Here is a 19108-nt window from a genome sequence, read left to right as displayed (position 1 = left end):
TATTTGAACACCTGTCATACTTGGTCATAACGTGGCAATAAGATGGTATTTTACGTTTATATTCATGTTGTGAAGTATTTCGGCTCAAACTAAAAAATCATTTTAAGCATCCAACTATGAATGATCCATGCTTGATCCGAGTGTTCGTAACCACGGTGAATGCATCATATATACATTTATTTTTATTTTTTCACTACAAGGTGAATTTTATTTGTGTGAGTATTTCAAAGCTTAGAAATTACAAAGAATTTGCCATTACTTTGATAAGAAGTAATTTGAACGAGCGAGAAGCTGTTACGCAGCCGTTCCGCGCATATAATAAACAAACAAAGATTCCATGCGGCTATCGTAAACATCATAAACAAGCTCTCACATAACATTGATTTGTTTCGCGTTTCGCTTGGCTTGCGAAGCTCCGTCTGGGTTTTCTGACGGATACGTAACGCTCGTTAAGAAAAGCACTCGTAATCTCGTTTTATGTATCACGTGCTCACCGCAGCGCAAAGAGTGGGAAAACTTTATCTCAAAAATTTTTGAAAATTCTCTCTTATAATCGGCATAGCGTAGGTATAATTAGCGTGACGTGTCTGTCTCTGGATACTGCTCGTAACAAGCGACAAAAAACTCTTTCCAGTGGGATTTTGGGGTAGTTTCTTGCACTTTTGATTAACTAGTCAAGACATATTATAAAATGGGTATGGAAATTCGCTCAGCACAAGCGGAAACAAAGGGTTTCGCACTGCCAAATTATTTGCAATACTCTTGATTTTTGTCTGACTACTTGAGGGAATTTTTTTTATTTCATCAAATTAAATTTCGTTTACACCTTAAATTAGACATTAGCTACCTACTACTTCATCAAAAACACCCCAACTTTCCTAACATTCCAAAATAGATTTAACAGTTACTCGATATCATAACAAGTACGACTTGGACGTCTCATAATGGAAGTAATTGGAATTGATCTTGGTACATCGAATTCTTGCGTTGCTGTGTATAAGAAGACTCAGGTATTTTTCAGTTCATTTTTTTTTATAAATTAACATAAATATTTAGATTTGTTTATCTTCGAAAGTTCACGCGACAACTAGACCAGTGATTTTCAAACTTTTTAAGACGCGCCCCCTTTTTAGAATTTGTCAAAAATACAATATACAAAATAACTAGCTAACAATAAGCTATAAATAACAGATAGTAAGGCAAAAGTATGTTTTGTTCAAAAAAACATGCTAAAAATACGTGGATGAAAACATAAATATTCCAAATAAAAAAATTTAAATATCCAAAATAAAGCGGGCAAGATCAAATATCTAAAATATTTTTATTTTTAATCATCTTCACGCATCCTAATACCAAATATTTTTCCATTAATATAGGTAGAAATTATAGACAACGACCAGGGAGAACGCGTAACTCCATCATGGGTGTCATTTACAGACGATGAGAGACTCATTGGCAATGTTGCCAAACTAGAAGTATCAAGCAATTTTGAAAGGACTTTATTTCGTAAGTTAGTTCGTTACCTTTATATTTAACTAGACAATTATATTGTATAGATTGATTAACAACAACAAATCCTAATCTGACAATGTTTGCATCAAAGAAGCTTAATGAATAAATCGTTATGGCACGATGAAATATCCTTAATACATCAGAATTATAGAAATAAATAAAACATAATGCCTATTAAATTCTTTTACCTTCTTATTTTTTTTTTTTTAATGTGCAAATTTAATCGTGATTTACCGATTGATAATTGAGTTGAAAAATTGTTAGTGCCCTTATTCCAGCCACTCGAATTTGGTGCTGACAAATGTTATGCGAGTGAGCAAGAAGAAATTTGATGATGATAAGTTTTTAATTAATTTATTAATATGATTTTACTTATAAACTTTCCACAGGATTTTCGCATCTCAAAATGTTGACCGCTATATCTAGAATGGCAAGAGAACCAATTAGTTTTGTTTTTCAGAGATCAAGCGGTTAATTGGCCGTACATACGATGATCCAATGGTGCAAGCGGACATGAAGATGTGGGGATTCACTTTGATTGATGACGACAATAAGCCCAATTTATCGGTAATGAGATATTTAACCTATATAGCTTTTCGATCGATCGTTTCCAGTATGATTGAAAAAATATTATCAATGTGCATTTCAGATTGAATATCAGGGCCGGCGCAAAATACTAGCCCCGGAGGAAGTCAGTGCTATGATTCTCGAATATCTTAAAACAGCTGTTGAAGATCGTCATGGTGAAACAATCACAGACGCTGTAATAACCGTTCCTGCATATTTCAATAATACTCAACGCAACGCAACCATAGATGCAGGAAGAATAGCTGGACTCAACGTTCTGCGTGTGATCAATGAACCGACTGCTGCTGCGATCGCATTTGGATTAGAAAAAGAGGTTTGAGTTTTCGTTTCCAAACAATAAGCTACTTTGTTGCATTGATTGGGCTAAAAATACGAAAGCTACATGTATATTAACTAATTTTGAAAAGATAGAACGTCCAGTATTACCTAAAAAAGGATTCTCAAACTTTTGGTGTTATCGTGAAGAGGTTGACTGTTATTTACGAAAGCCCACAATAAATTTTTAAATATAAAAATCCGTTGAATTATCTATTGTAACCTATAGATAATGTCATATTTGCATTACTGCCATGTTGCTACATTTGTACGCTACCGTTGTCAAATTTAATTAATGCCGTTATTGCTTCTTTATTAAATAATTATAAAATTCATTATTTTGATACGTAAACAAATAGATTGCTGAGCCAGTAGGATTTTCACACCGAGACTCGGGGCTCCGTATGGAGTAGTTTATCTTTTTTTTTCACATAATCGTAGATAAATTCTAACGTCAAACACTAAATTTAGACCAACGAGGAGCAGAAAGTTCTCATATTTGACCTGGGAGGTGGAACTTTTGACGTCACAATCGTTGATATCAAAAACAAATTATTTGACGTCAAGGCAACAGGCGGCGATACTCACTTAGGAGATAATAACATACTAGGATCAAACTGTTGATCCTTGCTCGTACATTTTTGAATTCAACTGCTTAACAGTACGAAGCATGCAGTATGAGTACGAATTACGTTACATTTTACAGTAGTTAATACATACTCAACTAAGACAAGATTCCATTTGAATCTTCCGGTTAAAACCCCCTGCTCTATAAGCATAATTAAAGACCTTGCTTCTTGTTAAATTTAAAATCCTTATAATAGGTAAAATAATAAATGTTTTGTTTGCATTCTACCAGAGACTCGGAACATTTATATTCACACAAATCATTTATCAATTTGATTATACTTGTTTAATCAGGAGATGATTTTGACAATCGCATGGTCGAACATTTTGCCTCTGAGTTCAATCGTGAAAATAAATGCGATATGTCTCAAAACAAACGGGGAATGAATCAATTACGCATCGCATGTGAAAATGCAAAGAAAAGATTGTCTACAACGACAAATGCAACGTAAATATACTAAATTTGAATCATATGAAGATCTAAGTAAGGGGTGAGCAGCAGTAGATCTTCATATGATCAAGCCGGGGTGGAAGGATCTGATCTTATTCATTACAAATCCCCTGGGTGGAGAGTGGGTGTGGATCTTGATTAGAGCGCGACCCCGGTGGATCTTCAGTTGGATATTTTGGGGAGGGGATGATCTACATATGACCCGGAAATTTGACGTCTATGCTGAAAGCAATGCTATACACTAACGGGTTAAATGATGATGTAAATGTTTTCCACCATTCTCACTCTTGACTCCCTTCTTGTATAAACAATAGATATCAACTACCAAAGAGGAATAACCAAATAATGTGAAACAATGTGTTAAAAAAACACTTCGCGACTAAAATTCATAATGATTATTGAATATTTTAATTTTTATTATAGAGTTCAAGTAGATGGGCTTCACAACCATATCGACTTCAAAAGTTTTATCAGTAGGGCAAAGTTTGACGAGCTCAATCGTGATTATTTTGAAAACACTATCAAGGCTGTAAAAGACACACTTATATGTGCTGATATGGATAGAAGTGAGGTGGGTTGCAAGAAAGAATTTGTTCATATAATGTGGTGAAATATTAAAAAATCTTTAATTTAATTCAAATAATTTTTATCAACATTTTTAAGGTTTCAATTTTAATTAATGACTGTATTTGCTAGATTTGTTAAAAGTTGGGCACGATTTTTCTATTTACAATGTTTGAATTTTTCTAACATGCTTTAAATTCACTATCTTGTTTATTTAGATAAATAAAGTTGTGCTTGTCGGTGGATCTACACGAATTCCAAAAGTGCGAAATTTGTTGCAAGATTTTTTTGGAGAAAAGAAAATCAACAAAACTGTTAATCCAGATGAAGCAGTTGCCTATGGAGCAGCAGCATTGGCTTCTAACATGTCCAAAGATGGATTATCTGAGGTGAGGTTAATCAGGAATATAATTGAAGTATTAACATTTCCAAATGATGATAAATTTGAAAACATTCCAAAAATACATTTTATCACTAACTTTTCAGAAAAAACTTTTTCACGCCCCGTTTTTTCATTTGCAAAATGATATTTTTTTTTGCATATCAAATTATTTACAAATAGCGTGTTAGAGTTTACAAGCAAGATAGCAATACAAACGAAATTACTAGTATTCAAAATTGTAGATAAAAGAGTTGGAGATCAGTGACGTGGTTCCGCTTTCAATTGGATGGGAAGCAAGGGGAGTAGACATGATTACTGTTGTGAAACGTAATACAAAAATACCAACAAAAAAATGGCAAATCAGTGAGACAGCGCATGATAATCAAACAGAAGCGGAGTTCAGCGTGAGTGAACAGAATGAATAATTTTGACCCAAATGTACGAAAATATTTTCATCCGTTTTATTTACAATTTAAGATATATGAGGGGAACGGGCTGCTGCGAAGGATAATCATTTTCTTGGAATGTTTTCTGTCAAGGGCATACCTGCGGCTTTGCAAAGAGTTGAAAAATTCAAGATGTGTTTTATCGTAGATGAAAACGGATTTCTTACAGTGACCTCTCGCAATGTCAGAACTGGTAAAGAAAACCAAATCACAATTGAAAAGAATGGAAAACTTAGTGAAAAAGAAATTATACGAATGGTGTGTCCATTTTGTTATTGCAAATTTTTACAAGCCTAAACAAACAGCAGCACTTTGCTCTAATTTTTGACTTTTCCAATACAAGCTCCATTAATGTTAACATTATCAAAAAATTCTTATGAAATAAGTTGTTGAAATTGCTTGCGTTTCAAGAGGACAGAATCGTCAAAATTAAATATTTCCTCTCTGATATTTGAAATAGGGTGTTATATTTTCGGACTTTGCATTAACTTTCCTAAAAATCATTTTATTCTTTTTTATACAGTTAGAAGATGCCAAAAGATTGAAACAAGACGATGCCAAATGGAAAGAACGGAGTAAACAAGCTCACAAGCTCGAGGATTCAGTTTACGCCATCAAACATGCAGTTACCAGGGAAATAAGTCTGAATGTTTCAGATACAGAAAAGAAAAATATAGTCAAAATCTGCCAGAAAGTAATCAACTGGATGAACGATAATCGCGTAAGAATTAAACCTTCCTTGTCCTTTATTTTGTTCTTTTACTTACTTTTACTGAAATATTTGTTTTCAGACTTTCTTTCAACTTGTCGGTATAATTTCTTGAGCAAAACTGTTACATTTTCAACGTTTTTTTTGTTTTGGAATCCACAAATTCATGATTCGGAAAAGAAAATGGCTGATCTAGAAAAAATATGCAGACCTATATTTGAAAAGATCAGCGATGGTTCTGAAATTTTGCAAATATTGTTTATTCAAATTATATCGTATATAATATTATATCGTAAATTATATTATATATAATTTTGTTTATTCAAATTTTTTTGTAAAATAAATTCTATTAAATATAGATTGGTACTTTTTTTTAAACTTTTGTAATATAATAGAAACATTGTTTAGCGACCACGATGTCAGATCAGGGTTATGCACGTCAACAATAAACTAATAACATTTAGTATAATAACAAATTAGCCCTCATTAATAAGCAATCGAATTTTTCCGACATGGTTTACAAATACAGCTAAAAATATACATGTACAGCAAACTCATATAGGGGAAGGGGGCTTCGGTGGTAAATGGGGCACAGTGGGAAATCAGCTCTCAGACTACATCCGGAATCAGGTCTGCAGTTCGATGTTTAAATCTGCATTTCGACAAGTTATAACATCCCTGTAAACGAACAGTGGCCGTGTTGAGCTACGCAAGCAATGAGATGAAATTGGTTTTGAAGGTTCAAACTAAAATTTTGCCATCCCAGTCTTTTTCTTTTTTCTACTTTAGGTTTTCCAAGAGGACAAGGCACTGTCTGATATTTTTTTAGCTTCATTCCGCTGTAAAATGTTAGCGAGGGGCGAGTGGTTGAACATTGATTTCAAAAATATCTCCAAATTTGAAGTTCCGCAGTTTTTTAGATGATGATGCTGCTTTTTTTCTTATTTTTAGGCATATTTCGTTGAATTTAACAGACTGGCCCATTTTATCCCAGGGTGTGTCCGAATGTGCAGTGGGACATTTGGCATACGTTTTTCAAACCCTTTTAATGTGTGTTTCACTGGGGAGTTTAATAGTCGCTGAATATAAACTATAGTTACCCGTTCTATGCATTAGCCCCACGATGTCGAATGAATATGCAGATTATGTAGCAGAGTTGGATCAGTTGTAATTTGTAATTGTAATTGATGTGATTAATTACAGTTTTTCAAGTAATTGCAATTGTAATGTAATTGAAGCATTTTCATTCTGTGTAAATGTATCTTTAATTTGCTAAAATTTTGGCTCAATTACACTTTTAATTACACCAGGGGTCACCAAACTACGACGCCCTTCCATCTGGCCCACAATAACAAGGAAAGGGCGAAATTATTTACCAAGGGACGTTTTCCGAGAATCGCCTACCTCAATTTCGTAACATTAGCCAATCAGCAAGATGCGAAAAAGTATCGTAACAATATGCCTTTCCGCATCCGTTAAGACCCTCGGACAGATTTTCAGTCGTGGTTGTAAACAATACCTCATTTTACGATTTCGAATGCTATTCGTTAGTTTTCAGTTGTGTTTCGAAAATTTAAGTTTGAATCAAATAAGTGGATCATCATATTGACTTCTTGGAAGTTGTAGTTTAACAGTAGTAATCAAAAATTAGTCCACAAATAGCTGTGATAAAATAGGCTAAATCCTTGCGAAACACTGGCTGTCTGGTTTGATTCTGTAAATTCCTGCTACGCGAATTTTTTTTGAGGGTGGCGGTAGCGTCAAGGTTAAAAACTGCTTCGCTCTGTGTAACGTGTTCATATATTTGAGAATTGTTCTCTTGTAATTGTAAATGTATTTGTAATGTAATTGTAATTTGATATTTTCTGCACGAACTAATTATAATTGTAATGTAATTGAAATATTTAGGGGAGTAATTGCAATTGTAATTGAACTGAATTAATGTAATTGATACAACTCTGTTATGTAACTAAAAAAATGCAAAAGAAAATATGTGTCCCGACCTTCCCCGATTCCCCATAAATATACAGTCAACTCAACATACATATACAGCCATTTGCGTGATATACATATACAACCAATGTCAAAGGCATTTACAGACAAATATATATATATATATATATATATATATATATATATATATATATATATATATATATATTATGCATTCATTCAATTAATGCATATACACACTGTTTATGGTTAAATCAATATATATATACAGCAAATACACATTTAAAATATACCGTCGACCGATTATGCACATGCGCACATAGGGCATTAGAAATGTTCATTTAAAATAGAATATCGACAGATTATGCACATATGCATATAGGGCATTAGCGCTACATGAAATTCAGTAGTTTATAAATATGACATTGGCTCTATATGTATATGCTATTGGCTTATTTAAATAGGAGTTGACTGTAAATGCATAAGGCATTGGCCGCATATATGCGTATAACATGGGCTGTGTATTGATATGACATTGACTACACATGAATCTGGACTGAATCTTTATGCCTCTGGTCATGGATGTATATGCATATGATATTGGAGAAGGATAATAATTTATTCCTCATAAGTTCTCTGTCAAGGTATACCTGCGGCTTTGCAAGGTGTTGAAAAATTCAAGATGTGATTCATCGTAGATTAGAGCGGAATTCTTGCTGTGACCTCTCGCAATCTCAGCATGGGAAAAGAAACTCAAATCACAATTGATAAAAGTGGAAAACTTAGTGAAGAAGACATCAGAAGAATGGTGTGTCGATCTTGCTATCCAAAAGTTTACAAATCTAAATAAATAGCAGTACTTTGCTGACATGTTTGGTATAATTTTTCTACGCATTGTGGCTTGCATATTTGAGTTACTTGTGGTGTTCTGTTTATATATTGACTACAATCGAGCACAAATTACAACTCGCATATCTAAGTCAAGTTTGTGACTGTCGTGAGCAGAATTGTTAAAATTAAAAATTCTCTTTCTGGTATTTAAAATAGGGTTTTATATTTTTAGACACTACATTAACTTTTCTAAAAATAATTTTATATAATGTTATACAGTTAGGAGATGCCAAAAGATTCAAACAAGACGATGCCGAATGGAAAGAACGGAGTGAACAAATCACAAGCCTGAGGATGCAGTTCACGCCATCAAACATGCAGTTACGGGGGAAATGAGATTGAATTTTTCGGATACAGAAAAGAATAAAATAATTGAAATCTGCAAGAAAATAATTGACTGGATAAACAATAATCAAGTAATACTTATTTTCCTTTATTTTGTTCTGTTCTTCTCCTAACTCCCTAACTACCAATCAGTATAATTTTCTGAGTAAACTTTTTGAATTTTAAACGTTTTTATTTTTTAGAATCCACCAATTCAGGATTCGAAAAAGAAAATGGCTGACATGGAAAAATACGCAGACCAAATTTGAAAAAATTCGCGATGGTTCTGAAATTTTGCGCATTTTTCAGAAATGAATGAATATAATTTATGTAAGAAACTATTCATTATGATATATCTCCCTAATAGAAAATTGATTCAACAACTGGCCTAATTGTATATACACCGTGATATTATTATCGTTTGTAAAAAACTTTAAAATATAAAAAAAAAAATTATATTAAAATTATATCGTGTTTACTGAATAAAATATACAATTTCTTCATGAATTATATTCTATTAAAGGGAAATAGGAACCGGTTTAACGTTGGTATTATGAATATTTAGTAATACAAATATTGGTTAGCACCCGCTAAGTTAGGCCAGTGTCAACAATAAACTATCGCTGAAATCTTTTCGCTAATTACCCGGTTAATAGTTCGAAATCGATCCGGCCACAACTTCGTGGGACAACGACTTGACGTTTTTGAAAGTCATATATACTTTATAATATTTTCCATAGCAATCCAAAGACAGAAAGAATAGTAGACATACATAGAACAAAATTTATAGACAAAACAAACCACAACAGGCTCAAGCTCCAATTTTAATTAATTCTTTTTCAAAGAGAACGTTTCACAAGGTGTGTTCGTGCCTTAAATCGTCACAAACGTCATATTTTCTCTAATGTCACCGCGAAAATTATTGCTTCCCATACTTTTAAATAATATTTATTACTTTAAATACCTATTCAATTAGCAATCAAATGCTTCCGACATGGTTGGTAAAGTGATATACAGATGTTTCGTTTTCGAGAAAAATCTTCAAACGATTTTCTGCGCTTTGTCACGTATTGTAATGACAATGAAATAAATAGGTACATTTTGATAGTTTGTTATATTCTGTACAAGCTGCGCCGCACATGATTGCGACAATTTTAAAGATGTGTATGTAGTATGTGTACCAGGTCAGGGTTGGGCGGTAATTCTATTCCAATTTTCCTCATTTTAGTTCTATTACGAGTTCTCTGTCTTGACTGCGCACCAAGTACGCACAACACTTCTGGAGCGTCCGAAAAAGTAAAAATTACGTGTAATCCCTTAATTGTTATACGAAACCAAAAATAATATATGCTTTCCGCCTCTTTTTGGCAACTAATTTTGGTAATTATGGTTAAAAACTTCGAGTTCTTACTAGGATGATTTTCTGTTGCGTAAAAGATTCAAATCCATGACCGATACCAGCATTTAAAACCGCTGCAATCTGTCGACATGAAATGTATGGTAAACTGCCCAGTCACAATTAATTTTCGATTGGTATTTTCGTGCTTACAAAAAAATAAAAGCATTACAACTCTAACCTACCTCGGCTAACTGTGGAAATAGAATGTGTGGTAAACGGCTCGATTATAGTTAATTTTTGATTCGTATTTTAGTGCTTTCGGAAAAATAAAAGCATTACAACCTCATACTACCTCGGCAATCTGTGAACGTGAAATGTGTGGTAAACTGCCTGATTATATTTAATTTTTGTTGTATTTTCACATTGATAGAGTTGATTAAAATCCTCATTATATGAGTATTGCAATCCAATTGAAACGTCAAATCATTCCAATTTTAAAACAAAATACAGAATATTTTTTGAATGGGTTTGAATTTACTCATCCGTAATTACATCCCGATTTTCCGGGCCCATATATATTGGGAATGTAGGTGCTTTTAGAACAAGAAAATATAGACCAGCCGTTCGCTATTCAGAGGTGATGCACATAGAAATGAGAAAGAGTGGGCTGTGTGGTGAAGAAATGTTTTTAAAACTATTCCTCCGATCTGTAAAATTGTAACAGTTTACTGTATATAACTCTGTATACTTCTGGTGGATGTCATGGTCAACTCCAGTAATTATCAAGATCCGATAAGTGAAGTTGTGAGAATCGCGATAAGTGGGACACGACTGAAATATATTAGTGACAATGTCAAGTGCGTGAAAGCAGAGCTTGCAGTTAATTAAAAAAATTGTTTTATTTTCATCGTTTCGCATATGGCATATCTCTGATTTCTACTGCTAAAGTATTCGACCTTGCATATCTTATACGACATTTGGCGCTCTGCATTTGTGAAGTATGAATTGGACCAGGCGTTAATCATGCAATTTTCAACTATATTATAGCCGCTACACCAACGTCGCTTCCCACATAACGAGTATTGCCTAAAATATATATACTACCAATTATGATGTGACGTTGAAATGTTAGTAGAAATTAATTTATTTGTCCAGTAGATTATTTGTCCAAAAATCAACTATCCTCCAAGTGGCGTTCTTCCTTAATAGCCTGTTTTCTATTATGACATCGGGTTGACATATGGTTGAGAATTCAGCAGATGGCGACAGTAAATTAAAATAAATATGTTGGCAAACATACATGTGTTTATCATTTTGTGGTAACATCTATTTCACTGATTTTGCGTATTTGCACTAGAAGACGTTTGAGAGCTTGTTTTTTTAAAGATTATTTCGTATGGTCAAAAATATTTGTCAACTATTTGGCCAAAATCAATTTGGTAGCATGTGCTTGCTTTCTATTCATCGAGTTGTGAACCAATGGACGAAATTTCTGAAATATTTTATACAACAAGACGATAGTACAACCATTATTATAACCTAACTCTTCACGATAAATTCAAATTGGTATTCACGTAGTGCGTATATTTACGCTTAACAATTTTAGTATTGAAAATCAACTGCTAAATTTAGGTGAAGCCCGGCCATACGGGCGTTCACGCTGAATATTCATTTAAATTTTATATATATATATATCGTGTTCTTATTATTATCATGTGGTTTGTAGTTTTAATTCCCCTTTTAACATGTAATGAGTAATAAACAAAATATATATACAAGACTATCTTTATGTGGGTTTATTGCCAATGATAACAGATGAATATCACAAGTGACAATCTTGAAAATATTGAATGTTAAGAATATTTTATATTGTTTTCAACCTTTCAGGGCTGGAAAAAATAGTGGACAAACAAGAAAAAATTATATGTGCAAACAAACCCGAAAGCCAAAATAGCAATTTTGCATTTTCCCTGTTCCGAAAAGGCATTTTTAACAAATGAGTGTGAAGTATTTGCATGTGAAAGCGTTGAAAACATGGAACATGTCAGAAATTTATGACAAAAATTTACAGAATTTTACATTGGATTTAATGTACTTCCTGTGAAATGCCAATAATAAAAATTCCCTTCTCTCTTTCGATTTTCATTAACGTATCCTCCTTGCCAAAAATTGAAATATATGTAAATCTTCTACGATACGATCAGCCTTACCCACTCCTCTCTTTGTATATATCTTTCAATCAATTTTCTTTCTTACGTCTATTTATCCCCAAATTTATTGTTCCTTCACCTACTCATACCTCTGCAGCTCTTTTGACATGAATGCATCACGCCCGTCCTGTCCTCACCCCATTTTTCTCGTGGAACTAATGTTTTCCTTCTGCCCCACCTGGCGATTTTTCATGTATAAATTTTATAGACTGTACAACGCTATTCATAACTCTTGCAATTAACTACCATGTCGAACCGCAAATTCCTGACTGTCATGTCAATCTCAGCAATATTTATTAGCGGCCTACATTCTAGCCGCAATCGTACCCTTTAAACTAATCTTTGACTAACACGAACTCTTCTGCACTTAAACCTAATCTGAACTGCCTCCTTTTTCAATTTTTGTCATAAGAAGAACAAAATTTTACGTAGAGACATCTTTCGTTCTCCCATTGCATATCTTTTTGTTGCATTCTCATCCCTATATATTTCATTCTGCTGACTGTATTCTGTTATTCAGGAGCCCTTCTCAATTATATCAAGCCCTGTGTTTTCGCCTACTACTTGCTCTATCTACCACCTTTCCCTACCCCGTCGCCCTTCTTTCTATATCTCCATCTATTGACCGCCCCGTCTTACATCTGTAAATCGCCTTCAATTTTTTGTACTATAACTGCCACCGCATCTCTGATTACACTTCGTGGGTTCGCAGGTTCGAACCCCACGCGGGGATGATCATGTGCGAGAGTATTGCCATTTGCTGGACTCCTCGCCGCCGTGGGGTGGTTCACGTAACCGCTGGTCGGTTAAAACTCTTGCAGCCCCAAGGTCAAATTCACGTAAACACACCTGTACCCGCATTGAACCCCCTAAATACGCTATGTTTTCAATTCGAACTCAAACATGAACTACTGACCCCATGAACACGCATTCGGTTGCGTTTGGAAGAGCTAAAGAAGCGCTACATCACTCATGAATTGGAATTTACGTCAAACTAATTGATGTTTTTACTTTTAGTAAATATTAGCGAAATTGATCAAAACGCAAAGTTTCGATTGATCTTGAAAACGATTTACTCACAAGAAAACTATAGAAGCCACAGCCACCAAATTTGGAGACCAGAATATATACGCTATTGTGAATATAGGAAAAATATCTTTTTCTGTCTAACCCATACCTTACTTTCCATAAAGAGCAGATCAAAACAGAGTACAATTTGTACAAATGCTTTTTTTTCGTCCTCTCGTATGATAAAACAAAGACTCAAATGAAAGAAAACAACTGAACAGTGATGATACATGATGATATATATAGCTACAATACATGCAAAATAAGATGGATGCTACCAGAAAACAGTGTTATTCATCAAAACAGAACCAAAAATTTATACAAATAGACTAAAACAGTGTCGGACGGATCAATTGCATCGAAAAATGTAAATATACAATGGTGAAAGAATAAGTGAAATGAATGTGCATATAAAATGAGTTAAAGTAAAAACTCTGATACATTGTAATGAAATATAAAAATTAAGTGTATGTTATTTTTTTGAAACATGGAGTAATGCGTACAGATTCAGATATTTTATTTTTGCCGTGCATGAAATATTGCACTGACACAATGCACACTTGTAAGCAGATATTTTTTTGTTTCCTGATCCTGTTGCATCCCTGTCTCTAGAAGATACTGCATACTTTGCAGGTTCTTATCAAAGGTTAAGCTGCTGGCATATAAGAAGGAAATGTCCACCAGAAAGTCGTGTTGTGGGTTCATCGGAAGATGATAACTAAATGTTTCCAACTTCCACTCATCTCCAGAACTGTAAATGAACAAATTTTCATCAATCATACTGTACTTCTGTAGAATGAATTCAGGGTTGTCCAAAACGAATCGAATATTCGAAATTATTCGAATATCAAGGTATTCGAATACCTTTTTGGCTCATTTCCGAATAATTACGAATAGTAGTCACTTTTCGCCGTAAACATGGTGTTTCGTTTTACCTGAATCTTCAAACGACTTTTTACGCTTTCTCACGTATTAAATGACGATGAGTCGGCATTTTGATTGTTTATATTCAGCGCGAATGTACGTCGCATAGTGTTGCGACACATTTGCACGTTTGCGTTGGTGGACACTGCCGACATTCGTCTTTTAATTCACAAAATCATTTCCATTAGTCGAAAAATCGACAATCACCGTATTTCCCGGCTAATAAGTCGCTTTTCTAGACCCAATTTTGGCTTGATTTATTTTTTTTTGGGGGGGGGGGCGCCTTATTGAGAAAGCATGTTTATTTTATTTCTATGTGGCCTGCTTATTTTTCGCATTAGTCTTCTCAAACATAATTTGTGTTAAACCTATATTTGGTTCTTATGGGTCTGCCAATCATGATATTTAATCGTAGGCCGGTTATCGTTACTTAAAAGAGAAAACACGGCCACCGCCACCGAGATAAAGTAGGTGAATCATGACCCTTTGGTTTTGCCGATTCAGCAGAAAACTACAGGGACATGAAACACAGCTGTGAAATAACCCGTGGACGTACCGCGTGGTACTTATCACATTCCAAAATTATTTCAACATTCGGGTTGATAGGTTGTCCAAAATGATTGCCGCTTTATAATTTAAATTTACCGCTTCGTTGTTGAGAATAGTTAATTCCGTGAGTATGGTTCTACCAAACAAACATGATCTGGTTCTGTTCTGACCCTATAAAATTATAGATTGTTCAAAATGATTGTGATTTTTAACTTAAAATTACCGCTTTATTGTTAAAAATAGTTAATTCTGTGAGTATGATTCTACTAAACAAACGTGATCTGGTTCTAAACATTATTATTATTATTATTATTTATAGCCGTAATTGTTACGATATCCAATAAATTGTCACAAGTTGGGAAACAAGTTGATTTATTGGAAAAATACTTTCTCCCGCTTTCTGGAAAATAATTTTGATAATGATGGTCAAAAGTATCGATAATGAAAGTATTAATACCAAATACCACGGGTATTTGTGGGCATGAAATGTGTGGTAAACTGCCCAATTATAATTAATTTCGGATTCGTATTTACAAAATATTAAAACTATTATAACTCAAAAATACAACGGCGATTTGTGGACTTGAATGTGTAATAAAGTATAAATTATTTTTCCGACTTGTGACAATTTTTTCGAGTACGAAAATAAGAATCAAAAATTAATTATATTCGGGCACAATATCACGGCATTCTGTGGACATAAATTGTGAGGCAAACTCGCGATTGATATTAATTTTTGATTCCTATTTTCGTATTTACAAAATACAACGGTGATCTGTGGACATTGAATGTGTGGTAAACTACCCGATTATGAATAGTTTTTGAACCCTATTTTCGTATTTATAAAATAACAAAAGTATTATTACACAAACATACAACGGCGATCTGCGGACTTAAAATGTGTAATAAAGTTCCCGAATATATTTACTTTTTGATCCGTATTTTTGTACTCACAAAAAAATTGTCACAAGTCTGAAAAAGAACTCATACTTTATCCCGCTTTTTGACAAATAATTTGGATAATGGTTGGTATTTAAAAGTATGGGCGTTTTACTAGGATGATTTTGTGTTGCGCAAGCATTCAAATCCATCACCGATACCACTATTCAAAATGCCTTGTCGTATTATTTTAATTCTGTTAATTAATACAACTCATGTTATATAAAATATATATCGCAATAATCTGCAAACATGAAATGCCTGGTAATATAGCCAGGTTGTAGATAGAAGTTATTCCATTGTTTATTGTATAAAAATTCCTTCATACACTTAGATTCTATTACTGGATTTTATTTTCGAAGTATTCGAAATTTAATAATCGAAAATAATAATTTCGAATGTATTCGAAATAGTGAACTATTCGGTATTGGCCATCCCTGAGAATGATATTTGAATAGATGCCGGTATCAAGAACAGATTTATATGATATATACGGCCAATATATTCACATATCAGTGACTACTTGTCCCTCCATCAGTCATTTTATTCAAGTTTCGCATAAGACTTGTGGCCACGCTTTGGGCAGACTTAACATGAAAAGTATGTATTTTCGATATTGTAAGTTACAGTGACAACAGCATAATGAACATAAACTTAGCTTATATGGAGACTGTTGATTGTTGAAAAATGAAAACCAACTGAAAGTATACCTGAATTACTTACCTCTCACCAAAATCACTTTCCACCTCACTTTCCTAGCAATTACTTCATGTTAAAATTTTCAAAGAGAATGCTGCAGTACTAACATTTTTTTTTTTTTTTTATAATTCTCGGATCAGAGTTTTTCCAAAAGCTCGAATCAGTGTCTTAAAGACACATCATATCCGAGTAATATCGGTATAACGCTTCATAAGCATGCCACTGCGTGAGCGGCAGTCATACACTTATGGAGGCTTCGGTATTCGCTGCGCCACTGCAACACACAAACTTCCACCCCGGGGTTCGGTATATGCTTGTATGTCACAGCATAACTTTTGCCCAGGGCTTCCGTCTACGCCACGCAGGGCACAGCGCAACTTCCGCCACCCCGGCTCCCGTACATACTGCGTATAAACGTGTAACACGCACACAGCGTGACATCCACCGCTAAGCTCCCGATTCATCACTACCCCTGTAATAGATGGTATTATCGGGTTAAAATTTAGGTGATTTTCGGGTTGTTTTGTCATTTCGTTTGGTCTACCATTTGTGGTATTTGGATAGAGGTCTTCATTGATTTGAATTGCTATGTCGACAAATATCCGTTCAGGATTTCCTCCCAGTTTTTACGAAGTCCGAGAAATTGGGTGTCCATCAATTTGTACTCCATTGCGATCAAAAATTCTGTAAGTTGGGATGTGGTTTTGGATACAATTTTTTCGTCGGTGGAGGCCAAAAATCTGTCTTGAATGTCGAGTTTTATTTTAGTCCAATTAGATTCTTTTTCATGAGTACGAAACACTTAGTAACAATGACTTGATGCGGGCCGTTATAACTATTGTAATATATTTGTTCATTACCAATATTAATTGGGGTGCCCAGTATGATGTTAATGAAGTTTGAGATCTCGGTAATATACTTACTTGTTACATGACACTGTAAAAAATGTGTTTAGTACTGTCCGACATGGCTTTACATAGTTTGCAATTCAAAATTTTCAATCTACCCGATGAATTGAACCTGATGGTCATCCCCCGCTTTTTGTCTCCGAAGACCTAGCCATCGCGAGCAATTCGATATGACGAGATCCGTTCCGCATTAGTGAATTTCAGGAGGAAGTGGCTTGTTAGTAGATGTACTTCCTTCCAGTTGATAAGTTGTTGTTGTTGCTGTACCAGGTCGTTATTTTTCAGTTTCTAATATATGTTTTTATGTTTGGCCGATTTCCATTTATCTATTGAGAAATTCAAGGAGTTGTATTTGGACAGTAAGTAGGCACAGTATGATGGTATTACTGCACTGTGGGGCATAGAGTTTGTGTACAAGTCTTTGTTAATGGTTTTTAATTGATCCAAGAGAGTATAGACACTCGTAATGCCAGAATTGATTTAGGGTTTAACAGGCAAACAGGCCAGGTTTAATTTAGACAAAAACTCTCATCTTCTCGACCTGGCACGCCTCCACCTTTGCCTTCACATCTACCATCGATATTCCGCCATCCGTCCAAGTTTGTTTCAAAATCTTTCTGCCGATAGCCTCAATCTTCTCGGGGTACCAGAGGTATTTGAAAATCCTCTCGCTCTCCTCTTGTTTTATAGTTTTTAGTGAAATCATTTTGGCTTTTGCGTGAAAAGTTAATATTGACATGATTAATGAATTTATTACGATCTGTTTTCCATTCCAAGTCAAGCGTCTAGGTTTTAATGAGTTTAGGGTACGGATTAGTAGGCTTCTGATTTCTTCCCACATTTTATCAAGTTTCTTATGTCCAAATTGTATACCGAGAATTTTGACGTTGTTTTTTACGTATTTGCTATATGGAGAGTTTGAGATTAATTTATGTGCCGAAGTAGTGATACAGAGTATTTCGGTTTTTTCCTGATTGATTTTCTGACCCGATGCCAAATGAAAGTTGTCCAGTCCCCGAAATATTTCCTGTATTGAGGTATGATCCCTTAACGAAAAAGTAACATCGCCTGCGTATTGGTCTAATTTGTGTTCGTGACGGCCTAGTTTTATCCCGTGAATGTTTGAGTTTTGTAGTACAGATCTTGCGAAGGGCTCGACGCGAACAGCGTAGAGCAACATGCTCAAAGGGCAGCCTTGCTTAATGCCGCTGCAGATTGAGATATCATTGTTAGTCTACCATTTACGTCGATGCAACTTCATATGCCCGAGTACATATTTTTATGACGTTAAACGTCTTGCGCCCAAGTGCAATATGTGGCAAGACATGAAATAAGAATTTATGGTTAACCTTATCAAAGGCTTTCAGATTGTCGATTAAGATGATTGTTCTGGGCGTGCCCTTCGCTTTGCAATGCCTAATTATTGCATCGATATTAAAATGTATGTCGTGCATACTTCTTTCTGGAAGAGAATATTTCTGGGTTGGGGTTATTATACGGTCCATAATGGGTGTAATTCTGCTTACTAAGATTTTGGAAATAATTTTATAGTCCATATTGAGGGTCGTGATAGGCCTCCAGTTATTAAGATTCGATTGGTCGTTCTTTTTATATAATAATTTTACTTTAGCGATTGAAGAGGATTTTTGAAAATGGCCTTAATAAGCTGTGTGAATTGACATCTGATCAGGTCCCAAAAAGTAACATAAA

At 34.4% G+C, this 19108-nt stretch overlaps 1 protein-coding gene across 1 annotated transcript; it reads left to right on the top strand.

The window, feature by feature from the left end:
- The first annotated feature begins 718 nt into the window (after nt 1-718).
- On the top strand, nt 719-5818 carry LOC144421010 (heat shock cognate 71 kDa protein-like). Its single transcript, XM_078111049.1, has 12 exons — nt 719-1010; nt 1377-1506; nt 1973-2079; nt 2162-2413; nt 2887-3008; nt 3335-3490; nt 3917-4064; nt 4276-4446; nt 4682-4843; nt 4917-5143; nt 5409-5606; nt 5677-5818. The coding sequence occupies exons 1-10, from the start codon at nt 945-947 to the stop codon at nt 5031-5033; spliced, it is 1431 nt and encodes a 476-aa protein (XP_077967175.1). The 5' UTR covers nt 719-944; the 3' UTR covers nt 5034-5143; nt 5409-5606; nt 5677-5818.
- The last annotated feature ends 13290 nt before the right edge of the window (nt 5819-19108 follow it).

The sequence above is a fragment of the Styela clava genome, chromosome 3, assembly GCF_964204865.1.
Source record: "Styela clava chromosome 3, kaStyClav1.hap1.2, whole genome shotgun sequence".
NCBI classification, from domain to species: Eukaryota; Metazoa; Chordata; class Ascidiacea; order Stolidobranchia; family Styelidae; genus Styela; species Styela clava.
The sequence above is the reverse complement of the archived record's forward strand: the minus strand, read 5'-3'. Positions and strand labels throughout refer to the sequence as shown.

Excerpts from the sequence above, each read along its gene's own strand:
- LOC144421010 (XM_078111049.1), top strand. The coding sequence starts at position 945 with ATGGAAGTAATTGGAATTGATCTTGGTACATCGAATTCTTGCGTTGCT. Across the intron at positions 2,414-2,886 it reads CATTTGGATTAGAAAAAGAG|ACCAACGAGGAGCAGAAAGT; the intron begins GTTTGAGTTTTC and ends CACTAAATTTAG. Across the intron at positions 4,447-4,681 it reads CCAAAGATGGATTATCTGAG|ATAAAAGAGTTGGAGATCAG; the intron begins GTGAGGTTAATC and ends TCAAAATTGTAG.